This window comes from Pseudophryne corroboree, chromosome 2 (genome assembly GCF_028390025.1).
Source record: "Pseudophryne corroboree isolate aPseCor3 chromosome 2, aPseCor3.hap2, whole genome shotgun sequence".
NCBI classification, from domain to species: Eukaryota; Metazoa; Chordata; class Amphibia; order Anura; family Myobatrachidae; genus Pseudophryne; species Pseudophryne corroboree.
In genome coordinates this window covers 149429679-149443140 of record NC_086445.1, presented here as the reverse complement: position 1 = coordinate 149443140, position 13462 = coordinate 149429679, and the positions used below count along the sequence as shown (strand labels likewise).

General features: G+C 44.0%; 1 protein-coding gene across 4 annotated transcripts in view; it reads left to right on the top strand.

Annotated features, from left to right (window-relative positions):
• Positions 1 to 13462, top strand: part of DCLK1 (doublecortin like kinase 1) — a 560745-nt gene that overhangs the window by 469201 nt on the left and 78082 nt on the right. For all 4 annotated transcript variants that reach the window (XM_063951825.1, XM_063951824.1, XM_063951822.1 and 1 more), the window contains 2 exons: positions 863 to 982; positions 5142 to 5288. In XM_063951825.1, coding sequence (XP_063807895.1) covers positions 863 to 982; positions 5142 to 5288 — 267 coding nt within the window. The remainder of the gene's footprint in view (positions 1 to 862; positions 983 to 5141; positions 5289 to 13462) is intronic.

Here is a 13462-nt window from a genome sequence, read left to right as displayed (position 1 = left end):
ACTCTTCTCTTTTCCTTCTTTGCTGATTATCTCTATCCCCCTAGATTTCTATGGGGACAGGGGAATTCCACACCAGGTACCGCCATCTTGAGATTACATTATTATCCTATACCCATCTATGGGGCACTTGGCTTCACAAGATCCCCTCTGGGTCAAAGCTGAATTCACCAAAGGGGACAGCTGCTGAGAAACTCATACAGCCAGAACTTCTCGCAAGTTAAACCTGTCAATGAGAAGGAGAAACCTTTGCACAGCAGTATATACAGTATATAATATAACTAAATTCAGGTGGAACTTAAATCTGCATTGCCACAATTATGGTTTGGCAAGAAGATGTTTAGAAAAGAAACAAGAGTTGAGCGATATAAACAGCTCACAACTGATTACATAGGGCCCACTACAGTACAGCGCTGGTGCCTCCTGCCTTTCACACCCCAGATCAGTCTTTTGAAGTTAAAGGAAATAAATCTATATTTTTTTTATCTTAATATACGGGATGGTATTTACCAAATTGGCGGGTTAGTGATTGCAGCATAGGCTGTTGCTCACACAATTGGTTAAAAAAAAACATAGTGACAAGACAAGACTTACAGTCTATCATTGTTTTCTCCAGTTTCATTAATGAAACACAAGATTTATGCCTCGGCAACTCCATCTCATTATCTACATGAGTAACAGAACTTCTTACTTGGCAGGTGAGCTAACAATCAGAACGGTAGCGAGACGACTCGTACTTGGAATATTACTTGCAGTATAATGTCCTAGATGAAAAGGAAAGGAAGGGGGATATTTTATTTGAATACATGCTGTACACTGTTATTGCTTTGGTGTTTACATGTATTTGCTTTTTGTCTTCGTATAGGAACATATGATCCAAAATGAGGTCTCTATTCTGAGAAGAGTGAAACACCCCAATATTGTCCTCCTCATTGAGGAGATGGACATGCCGAATGAGCTGTACCTCGTGATGGAACTAGTAAAGGTCAGAAGAACTGCCACATGTTTTATTTTATAGTGCAAACTGCTTTCAAGGAAGGGGTTTAATAAAGGTTATCTGTATAAGAGCTATATAGGACACGACGCAGACAATGCAATCAGAATGATGTCAGGCATATACAGAGTGGTTCTGCATGACATTTCCTGTTCTTGCAAATTATGTCTAATTACACCCCTGTTCCCTATCTGATGACCTTAGTTAGTGAATGTTGGATTCAGCATTTGGATATACTAGGCCAGCTGAGCATTTAAATATTCTTAATAACTTAGAATTTCAGCCTTGTATACATTACCTCTTCCTTACATGTTTCTCTAATTGAGGAGATGAAGATAGCTAGATACAGAGCATGTATTTATGAATTCCCAGGAAACGTATAATCAAGACATTCTTTATTGACCTCAGTACGTTTAATTGACTAATGTTACTGCATAGTTGCTGACTTTGCGGACGCCCCTCCTGGATATCCTGGGGATGTAGAGGTCCTAGCAGGGATGGGTGGTGTGGTGCCAAAATCGTACCAACATTGTCCCACCCCTGCTGCAAATTGTGGCATTCTGTAGTGGAAGGTGGGGCACATATTATACAGTTCAGAAGGAATTGCGTCTTGACTGCCTCCCCTGCCCACTGCGTTGCAAACTGGATGGGATGCGGGAGGGTTGTCTCCCGGACATAATAATAAGCCCCTGTTGCTTTGTCTCTCTGAATTATCAAGTTTTTATTTACTTACTTTATGTATAGCTGAGTTGGTTGTGGCTTTAAACCTGTTGTGGAACTAAAAGCCCCAGCATACTTTGCAATTGACAGGCTTGAAGTATGTGGATACATGGGAGCTGTAGTCACAGGTTTATGTCAAGCCTGGCATACTGTATGCTCGCTGTAACCGAGAGGGAACTGCTGACATCTAGTGGGCACATTCTGCATTACAGCTATCCTCCGCAAGTGGTAATAATCATTGTTAGGAAATCTAGGGCCAATTTTCAATGATGTTTGCATTTTCCTAATCAACGGAATTCACTAAATAATATTCATTAATCTATTTCGTTTTTCATCGTTTTCAAACATCCCAACCATATCAAATACTAGGAGAGCTTTAGGTATTGACAGAGAACCTACTTATGTTCTGCCTCAGGCCTTAATCAGGCACAGATCCACACGATATCATATATCCAGACCTACACTTTCATCCTGTTTTCAAGCAAATGATCTCAGGCATCTCTGTTCTGCCCCCTCCCTTTGCTCAATCTATCACCCCTTAAGCTTATACACATGCTGAGACCTAGTGCTGGCATAACACTGGGTGCAAGAATTTAACGTCAATGTCACCAAATCTGGAAATAGTAGATCATTAAAATACTGCATGGTAAAGCAAATGTTTGCAGACATGCAACAGGGACACTAGAAGAATGAAGCAAAGGCTGCTCGCTATATATAAGAAGCTGTAACGGGACATACTCAGGGTCAGTCATATATGCAAGTTGCGGCTTTTTCTGGCCATGATTTGTATTTCTTTTGGTGAGCATGAGTGTCTTTTCGCACTGTGCATCTTTTTTCAGCCGTATGCCGGACTTAGCACTGTGTGCAACTAGGGAGCTGAGATTAGGGTGGGATGTGTAGACGTGGCCAGAAGGGGTCATTCAGACCAGATCGCTGGGTTGCTAAGTTTGCTGTCCTGCGTTCAGATAGTCGCCGCCTCCAGGGGGAGTTTATATTCACCATGCAAGTGGGCGATTATATGTGTACGTTGAGCTGCTAAAATCCACTTTGTGCAGCCCAGGATTTACTCCTACAGTGCGATCACATCAGGCTGATCGGGGCCAGAGCTGACGTCAGACACACTCCCAGAAAACGCTTCGGCACGCCTGCGTTTTTCTGGACACTCCCAGTAAACGGTCAGTTACCACCCACAAACGGCTTCCTCCTGTCAATCACCTTGCGAACGCCCGTGCGACGGATTTTTCGCACCATCCCATCGCTGACCAGCGATGCCCTGTCTGACGTGTGTGCGCTTTGCGTTGCATAAGCATGCGCAGTTAGTACCTGATCGCCCGCTGTGCGAAAACGCACAGAAGCGATCAGATCTGAATGACGGTAAGGGTGTGGTGTGGGTGTGTAGCTGCTAAATTGCGACTAAAGTGGCTGGGAAATGTCGCATACAGAGCTGTTTGAAGGGGTCTGAATTTCGGCTGCTTCAGCTCTGGTGTAAGCTGCACATTGCTGAGCTATTTAATATAAATGAGCTTGAAGGGGCACAGAGAGAATTTAAGAGGGGCATGCCATGAGCTACGGAGCCTCTTTCAGTATGTGCCTCACTATATCAGATTTGACCAATTTAATGAAAAATCTATTGTAAAATACTGACAATACAGACAGCACTAAGGCCCCCTCACTCGCTCCCATTATTTTCTCTTAAATTAAGACTTTGGGGGTCATTCCAACCTGATCGCACGCTGCTGTGTTTCGCAGCGCAGCGATCAGGTCTCTACTGCGCATGCTTACACACTGCAATGCGCTGGCGCGTCATACGGGTACAAAGTGGATAGTTGCTGAATGATGGATTTAATGAAGAATCCATTCGCACAGCCGATCGCAAGGAGATTGACAGGAAGAAGGCGTTTATGGGTGTCAACTGACCATTTTCAGGGAGTGGTTGGAAAAATGCAGGCGTGTCCAAGCGTTTGCAGGGCGGGTGTCTGACGTCAATTCGGGACGAGGCAGACTGAAGTGATCGCAAGGGCTGAGTAAGTTCAGACCTACTCAGAAACTGCACAAAATGTTTTTGCAGAGCTCGGCTGCACAGCGTTCGCACACTTGCAAAGTTAAAATACACTCCCCTATAGGCGGCGACTATCTGATCGCAGGGCTGCAAAAAGTAGCTAGCGAGCGATCAACTCGGAATGACCCCCTTAAAACGAGGTGAAACCAAACAGAATTTTAGTTGAAAAAAGTGAAAATTAAGGGGTTGATCATTTGAAGATATATTTTATTCTTTCCACTGTGCAAATTTCCTATCTGGGCCGGCAATCCCAAAGAGGTCACAGAGCATTTTTATGGTGGCAGATCCAGAAAAAGCAGAACATTAGCATGTACCTACATATGTATGTGCTACTGTAGTTGGAAAAATTGACACATTTGGACAAACCTAGGGGCCAGATGTAGAGCCGCCCGAGTTCAGCGGCCGCACGGGATGCCGGCCGAACTTGGACTTTTTTTAAAGGGGCAATCACTTACAAGGCATAACCATGCCTTGTAAGTGATTGCCCTTTTAAAAAAAGTCAGAGTTTGGTCGGCATCCTGCACAGCCACCGAACTCGGGCGACATTACATCCCGCCCTAAGTGTGTCTGCATATCCTGCGTTTTGTTCTTGAGTCCTTATTTGTTGATATGCCCTATAAAACCTGGAAAAAGATGAACAAAGTAAAATGTGCTTACCTGTCACCCCAAGGGTCAGTTATGGTGGTAGACAGGGTTGTGCTTCTTTTTTTTCTACATATTTTATGATTGGCAGCCAGCAGCATGGGATTTGCCCGTCACATTGACCATAAGTATGTTGATTTGGTCTTGAACCTCCAACCCGTGTCACCCGCACCAAGTTGTAGAACCACTGCTAAATGTGAATTTGTCAGACAGAGATAGCAATATAATTTTCAAAACAACAGAGAGTTTTCTCTTTTGAGCACATCCACGTATGATTTGTGTTCTGGCATACAATGATCTCAGAACTCACGTGTGGCCATACAGTATAGACCAGAGTCAGGCAATCTCTACAGTGGTCCTCTTTATATTCATTCCCATGTAGCAAAGTGTGTGCAATGCATTAACATAGACTATATAGCAAGTTGCTCCATGATTTCAAGTATGATGTCTTCTCAGACCAAGTTGACCATCCAGCCATAAGACAACCTGGTGATTGGGCTGTGAGAGCATTTCATGCAGGTGCAGGAATCTTGTAACGTAATCTGGCATTTGACAATAAAGGAAATGTTGGTCCCAGACAGAGGCTATAAGGGTTACTTCTGAGGCCACTAAAGAACATATAAATTAGCCGTCATGGGACCACAGACATCTGCCATTGTATGCTAGAATAAGATATAACTGCTAACATACTGTGTTTTAACATTTGTCTTTATTTTTATTTTTTTACAGGGAGGGGATCTATTTGATGCCATTACCTCTACTAACAAATACACAGAACGAGATGCTAATGGGATGTTGTATAACTTAATGAGTGCCATCAAATATTTGCATAGCTTAAACATTGTGCACAGGGACATCAAACCCGAGAACCTGTTGGTAAGTGTCATAATTTTTTATTGCAGATTATTGCTGTATTGGAGTATATAAACATTTGAATATCATTTATTTTTTTGTTTTAATCGGGTATATGATTTGTAAATGTTTTAGTTGTCATAGAAACCAGATAAAACAGCCCCCCAAAAATAAATAGTTTAGATGCCAAGGATATTTGATCGAATTTAGGAGATTTTGGGGTTTCTGAAATAAAAAAACAAAGTAGTTCTTTTCGAATTGGCTCTAGTTTTAAAGATAATGGATACCCTGAATTAAAAGGGAATTTGGCCAAACTCTTGCATATGGGAATCTGCCAGAACATAAGAAAGTGTGACATGTGAATATTGGCCCTCATTCCGAGTTGTTCGCTCGCAAGCTGCTTTTAGCAGCATTGCACACGCTAAGCCGCTGCCTACTGGGAGTGAATCTTAGCTTAGCAAAATTGCGAACGAAAGATTCTCAAAATTGCGAATAGAAATTTCTTTGCAGTTTCTGAGTAGCTAGACACTTACTCTGCCACTGCAATCAGTTCAGTCAGTTTCGTTCCTGGTTTGACGTCACAAACACACCCAGCGTTCGCCCAGACACTCCTCCGTTTCTCCAGCCACTCCCGTGTTTTTCCCAGAAACGGTAGCATTTTTTCACACACTCCCATAAAACGGCCAGTTTCCGCCCAGAAACACCCACTTCCTGTCAATCACATTACGATCACCAGAACGAAGAAAAATCCTCGTAATGCCGTGAGTAAAATACCAAACTTCTTAGCAAATTTACTTGGCGCAGTCGCAGTGCGAACATTGCGCATGCGCAATTAGCGGAAAATCGCTGCAATGCGAAGAAAATTACTGAGTGAACAACTCGGAATGACCACCATTGTGTTCATTCTGTGATCATTCTAGAACAGTGGTTCTCAAACTCGGTCCTCAGGACCCGACACGGTTCACGTTTTCCATGTCACCCAGAAGCTGCACTGTGTATCACCAACTGTCACATTTTAAAAATCTACAGGTGACCTGCAAAACGTGGACCGTGTTGGGTCCTGAGGACCAAGTTTGAGAACCTGTGTTCTAGAATATTCCCCCTCCGCATATAATTCAATGGCCAGTCACTGTCAGTTGACTCTTGGCAGTTGAGCAGTTTGCGTTGTCTGTTGGGTTTTTCTTGTTTCCTGCCCGTGTATCTCAAAAATTAGAGCCAGTCTACCAAAACCGAAGTCATATGTGGAATCAGCATCCCAAAGTTACCCCAAGATCGCTCTCATATGATTGCCAATAAAATGAGTGTTGATCAGTGTAATAATTGGGGTTGCAACAGATTTTAATAGACCTAAGAGAAAACTAAATAATACCTGTGTAATATAATAATTGGCATTTATGTCAATTTATTTTATTAGTTTTTTTTTAAATGGTTTTATTACCTATAGCATCAATAAGGCGTTTGCTTTCATCTACAGCACTAAAACAGCTTCAATCCGATTGGTTGTTATGTGCACAGACACCAGACAATGGGCAGGATGTAATGATGCCCAAGATCAGCAAGAGGTGTGAGATGCCGGCCCATCTCGGACATTTTTTTAAAGGGGAAATCACTTACAAGGCATGGTTTTGCCCTGTGAGTAATTGCCCCAATAAAAATAAAGCCTGAGATCGGCCGGCATCTTGCACCTCCGGTGATCACGGATGTCATTACATCCCGCCCAATATTTATGTGTCATAGTATAATAAAACTACAAAAAACATAGAACTTGATGGCAGATAAGAACCACTTGGTCCATCTAGTCTGCCCAGGTACGCACTATGGTTAATTTGTTTTGTCAGGAGCCAATTAACCTGTAAGTATTTTTGGCCAATGGTGGGAATTGAACCCGTGACCTCGGTGCTGAGAGGTCATAATGCTAACCATTACACTGTCCATACTGCCCAAAATACTATCTATTCTTTACTGTTTTGTCCCTAAACTGGTCAGAGCAATTTTAGCAGGGGAACGCGGATAATAAGATAGGAAACAGAATCCCAGGGCAGGAACTAACACACACTACATGCCTAAGGGTGTATGGACGCACAAACATCACATCCATACATGTTGTGCTTCTTCAAAATCTAATTTCAAAACAGCAGGCATCAGTATGGAGTTGGCCTCCCCTTTGCTAGTTTGCAATAGATTTTGGAACATGCTGCGGGGATATTCATCCCTCCAGCCACAAAGGCATTAGTGAGAATGGGCACTGATTTGGGGCGATAAAGCCTTGCTTGCATTGGCATTCCAATTCATCCCAAAGGCGTCAGCAGCCTTAGTAAATAATTGTCATGTAACAAAGGAGATGGCAGTATTTATACAAGTTCTAGAAAAGAAGAAAGTCGTCATCATTTACCGTTGAAGCAACAGAATGACCCCAGCTCATGCACTGAAAACTGCCATCTTGTGACACTACGTAAAGTTGGCGCAGACGGAGTAAGACTGACCTTTAAGAAGATGGAAACTTGCGTGCACTGTGGTCTTGGTCTGTTATTACCATGACTATATTCACCAATGCCAATCTAATATTTAGTATTATTATTTAGTAATAACAGCTTTCACAAGAAGTTACGATTTATAGCATTCTCCTAGCTGAAGTTATATGGTTAATTATACATAGAAGATTTTATGGTAGAGCTGTAGCAGTCATGTCAGTAGTCATTAATGGCGTTAGACACAATAAGGGCAGCAATCTCCGGGGAACTCGGCTTATACATTAGTTCTCAGGCAATCTTTCCCTGGACTGAGATTTGATAGATTCAGCCTGCGGCATGTGTTACTGTGTAGAGAAATGTCTGGGAGAAAAATCATCCACCAGGAATGGCTTCAAAATGTTTCTAAAATGGAAAGTTTCATGAGCTTATTAAAATGAGCTGGGTCCATCCACTTATAGCAGAAAGCAGCAGGGTTTTATTATATTGCAGGACCTGACCTCTTACTTACTACCATCCATAATCGCATCATGTTTCTGGTATAGTTTTCTGGTAGGCTCCTTTATGTGGCACATAAACGTCATCCTCCCGGCGTCAGATATCTTGTGTGTTTTGGACTCGATAAAAGTCCATCCCTTGTTCAGGCTTCATTTAACACAGAACAATGTCCCCTCACATGGCTCGCTTTGCTCACCATGTTTCGGGCAAGATTACCGTTCCCAATTGTAGTCCACGTGGATCGTAAAGTATGAAAAGTAAAAAAAATGAAAACATTTTTGAAAAATTAATGTCGAGCTTTTGTCATGTCGACCTAGAACATGTAGACATAGTGACCATGTTGACCTAGAAACCCTGTCGACCTAATGCATGTCGACAAATAGTGGTCGACCTAATGACTGTCGACCTACTGTAAGTGTGGCCGACCTAGAGATCAGATACCATTGAGGGCTGAGTGCGATTAAGTGCTGCTGTTGGCCAGTGGGATACAGTGTCACCCTCAGACTCTGTCATCATCAGTGAAGGGCTGTGGGCTACAGTAGTGTGATTAAGGGCTACTGTGACTGTGATTAAGGGCAGTGGGATACAGTGTCACCCCCAGACTGTGGGGCAGATTTATTAAGCCTGGTAAAGTGATAAAGTGGAAGGTGATAACGCATCAACCAGTCAGCTCCTAACTGTAATGTTACAGACAGGGGGGCAGATGTATTAACCTGGAGAAGGCATAAGGAAGTGATAAACCAGTGATATGTGCAAGGTCATAAACGAACCAGCCAATCAGCTCCAATATGTAAATTACCAGTTAGGAGCTGATTGGCTGGTGCATTTATCACCTTGCACATATCACTGGTTTATCACTTCCTTATGCCTTCTCCAGGTTAATCCATCTACCCCAGGGTTTGAAAAATGACAGTTAGGAGCTGACTGGCTGGAGCGTTATCACCTTCCACTTTATAACTTCAGAAAAAATGAAACAACGTGTAATGACCCCAATGCGTAGTAAAAAAGACAGTGCAGCCTGAATCCAATATTAGTGGGGGAGAAAGCACCAATTCCTACAGAATTATGGATACAAAGAAAATTAATACAGGATTCTTGGCGCTCTCTCCTTAAAGATATATACATCCCATATTGGAAGAAAATGGATACAAGTGGTAAAGCATTATTTTGGTAAATGCACAATATTTAATGAACCACAACATATCCACATATAAAACAATTAGAACATCAAAAAATACACATATATAAATATAAAGTGCAGCGTGCGTTTTCAAAGGTAGCTGGTCCAAAGTGATTGATCAATGGTGACTTTTCACAAGCAAATAGTATCTCACCAGAATGGATATTTGCGGTGGGCTAGCTTTTTGGAAAAGTAGCAGTAATAGTCCTAGGCTGAATAGCCTAGCACCACCGCACTGGATATACTCAGCATAAGGTTCACCAGGTCCTGACACTCGCTTTAATTCTCCTCCGCACAGCAGCAACGCGTTTCGGTTATTGCATAACCTTTTTCAAGCAGAATGAGGAGTACAAACACATTTCCCCTTATATACCTTCTTAATAAGTCTGTAATTGTTCAAAACAGGTGAATGAATCAAAGCCGCCGTGACTTCCTGGTTCGTCAACCGGAAGTCACGTGTTTGCGTTCCACCCGATACTTCCTGTGTCCGGAGGGTTTACAATATGCGTTCCACTTTATCACTTCACCAGGCATAATAAATCTGCCCCAGATGTGTCATCTGTGGCCTGTAGTAGTGGAATTAAGGCTACTGTGACTACACTGACTATTAATAATAATAATAATAATAATAATGAATAGCTACTGTGCCTGTGATTAAGGGCAGTGGGATACAAGTGTCACCCTCAGACTCTGTGGTGTTGACTTAGTCAAAACTCATTCTTAAGAGCCTTGAAGCTGCTGAAGTACAATATGCAGCTGCTGCATCCGCCCTGTAGGATCCCGGCTTCTTGCTGTCGCTGCTTGGTGGCTGGCAGCCTGCAAATAATCAGTGCAGCCTAATGGAGGTGGAGCTGGGAGTTGTGACTCACAAGCTTTGCAAAGGCCCATGGGAGGAGAGCTGCTGCGGCTGGTCATACGCAGCAGTCCTCCAGCGGCAATTTTACTTACTGCCAGCTGCCTGATCGCCGTAGCCAGAGCCGATGTACAGTTTCCCCAAACCGCCACTGCCCGCCGGCACTAGCCTTGGGATGCCCCTAGGCATTTGCTTAGGGTGCCTATGCCTGGGACAGGCTCTGTTGTTGGAGCAAATACAGAATTTTAGAAAGGGGCTTCATTCTGTCAGTGGTAACTTACCATTGCAGGAAATTTTCAGTTCTTGCAAGTTTTTACGCTTGGTCCTAGTTTCCTGGAAGACTTATTCAAAATTGGCATTGGAAAGATCAAACGTCTGGGATTGCTATCACTAAGGCCCTCATTCCGAGTTGTTCGCTCGCAAGCTGCTTTTAGCAGCTTTGCACACGCTAAGCCGCCACCTACTGGGAGTGAATCTTAGCATAGTAAAATTGCGACCGAAAGATTTGCAATATTGCGAAAAGACTTCTCTGTGCAGTTTCTGAGTAGCTCGAGACTTACTCTGCCAGTGCGATCAGTTCAGTGCTTGTCGTTCCTGGTTTGACGTCACAAACACACCCAGCGTTCGCCCAGACACTCCTCCGTTTCTCCAGCCACTCCCGCGTTTTTCCCAGAAACGGTAGCGTTTTTTCAAACACTCCCATAAAACGGCCAGTTTCCGCCCAGAAACACCCACTTCCTGTCAATCACATTACGATCACCAGAACGAAGAAAAAACCTCGTAATGCCGTGAGTAAAATTCCTAACTGCATAGCAAATTTACTTGGCGCAGTCGCATTGCGGACATTGCGCATGCGCATTAGCGACTAATCGCTCCATTGCGAGAAAAAAATAACGAGCTAACAACTCGGAATGACCCCCTAAGTACCATAATTGGAAGACGTGCTTCTTGTACAAGGTCCACTTTAATGCTGATTGGTGGAAGTTAATTAAGAATGACCTATTAATCACCTAAATAGGTGTTTAACAATAGATCTGCTGTCTACTTGTGTGGTCTTTTAATAGGAAATGTGTCCAAGTGTAATTGTAATTCTTCATCTTTGCCCAGCTCTGCATTTCTGCTGTGAATAAACATTTAGGCAGCTCCTTAAAATTGTACCTCTACAGCACAGACATTTGTTAATTAGCGGGCTATCTTTATAGCTGTATAATAACCCTCAACAACAGATTCTGTGACTCCTGCCGTATGCAGTTATTGCTGGAAAACCCTTACAAACAGTTCTCTATCCCTGCAGTAATAGATTACAGCTGGTACCACACAATTATATGGGGATGTATTCAATTACTGTTGTGCAATTACAATTTTACAGCTTCGTTAAACCAGAGCACCCACTACACTGAGTCATTCAGACTATTCCTGTTCTCTTTCTCAGTGTTTGTTAGGGTATAAAGCAAAGCAATCTGGCAGAGATTATCGTGAACACATTGCGCTGCTTAATGATTGGGCTTGTCACTTTGTTAAGTTATTTAGGGGAAAACAATATTATTTATAATTTCTCTGACGTCCTAGTGGATGCTGGGAACTCCGTAAGGACCATGGGGAATAGCGGCTCCGCAGGAGACTGGGCACAACTAAGAAAGATTTAGGACTACCTGGTGTGCACTGGCTCCTCCCTCTATGCCCCTCCTCCAGACCTCAGTTAGAATTTTGTGCCCGGCCGAGCTGGATGCACACTAGGGGCTCTCCTGAGCTCCTAGAAAAGAAAGTATAATTTAGGTTTTTTATTTTCAGTGAGATCTGCTGGCAACAGACTCACTGCTACGAGGGACTAAGGGGAGAGAAGCGAACCTACCTGCTTGCAGCTAGCTTGGGCTTCTAGGCTACTGGACACCATTAGCTCCAGAGGGATCGAACACAGGCCCAGCCTCGGTCGTCCGGTCCTGGAGCCGCGCCGCCATCCCCCTTACAGAGCCAGAAGCAAGAAGACGTTCCTGGAAATCGGCGGCAGAAGACTTCGGTCTTCATCAAGGTAGCGCACAGCACTGCAGCTGTGCGCCATTGCTCCACATGCACACCACACACTCCGGCCATGATGGGTGCAGGGCGCTGGGGGGGGGGGGGCGCCCTGGGCTGCAATAAGAGTACCTTGCTGGCAAATACCACATAATATAGTCATAAAGACTATATATGTGTAACATACCCCTGCCAAATATGCATTTAAAAAGCGGGAGAAGTCCGCCGGAAAAGGGGCGGGGCTATCTCCCTCAGCACACTGGCGCCATGTTCCCTCACAGCTCCGCTGGAAGGACGCTCCCAAGGCTCTCCCCTGCAGTTTCCAGACTACATAGGGTAAAAAAGAGAGGGGGGGGCACTAAATTTAGGCACATATAATATATATATAGCTGCTATAGGGAAAAATCACTTGTGTAGTGTGTATCCCTGCATTATATAGCGCTCTGGTGTGTGCTGGCATACTCTCTCTCTGTCTCCCCAAAGGACTTTGTGGGGTCCTTTCCTCGTTCAGAGCATTCCCTGTGTGTGTGCGGTGTGTCGGTACGGCTGTGTCGACATGTTTGATGAGGAGGCTTATGTGGAGGCGGAGCAGGGGCCGATAAATGTGATGTCACCCCCTGCGGGGTCGACACCTGAATGGATGGACATGTGGAAGGAATTACGTGACAGTGTCAACTCCTTACATAAAAGGTTTGACGACATAGCAGATGTGGGACAGCCGGCTTCTCAGCTCGTGCCTGCCCAGGCGTCTCAAAAGCCATCAGGGGCTCTAAAACGCCCGCTACCTCAGTTGGCAGACACAGATGTCGACACGGATACTGACTCCAGTGTCGACGATGATGAGACTAGTGTACATTCCAATAGAGCCACCCGTTACATGATTACGGCAATGAAGAATGTGTTGCACATTTCTGATATTACCCCAGGTACCACAAAAAAGGGTATTATGTTTGGGGAGAAAAAACTACCAGTGGTTTTTCCCCCTTCTGATGAATTAAATGAAGTATGTGAAGAAGCGTGGGCTTCCCCCGATAAGAAACTGGTAATTTCTAAAAAGTTACTAATGGCGTACCCTTTCCCGCCAGAGGATAGGTCACGTTGGGAGACATCCCCTAGGGTGGATAAAGCGCTCACACGCCTGTCAAAGAAGGTGGCACTACCGTCTCCGGACACGGCCGCCCTAAAG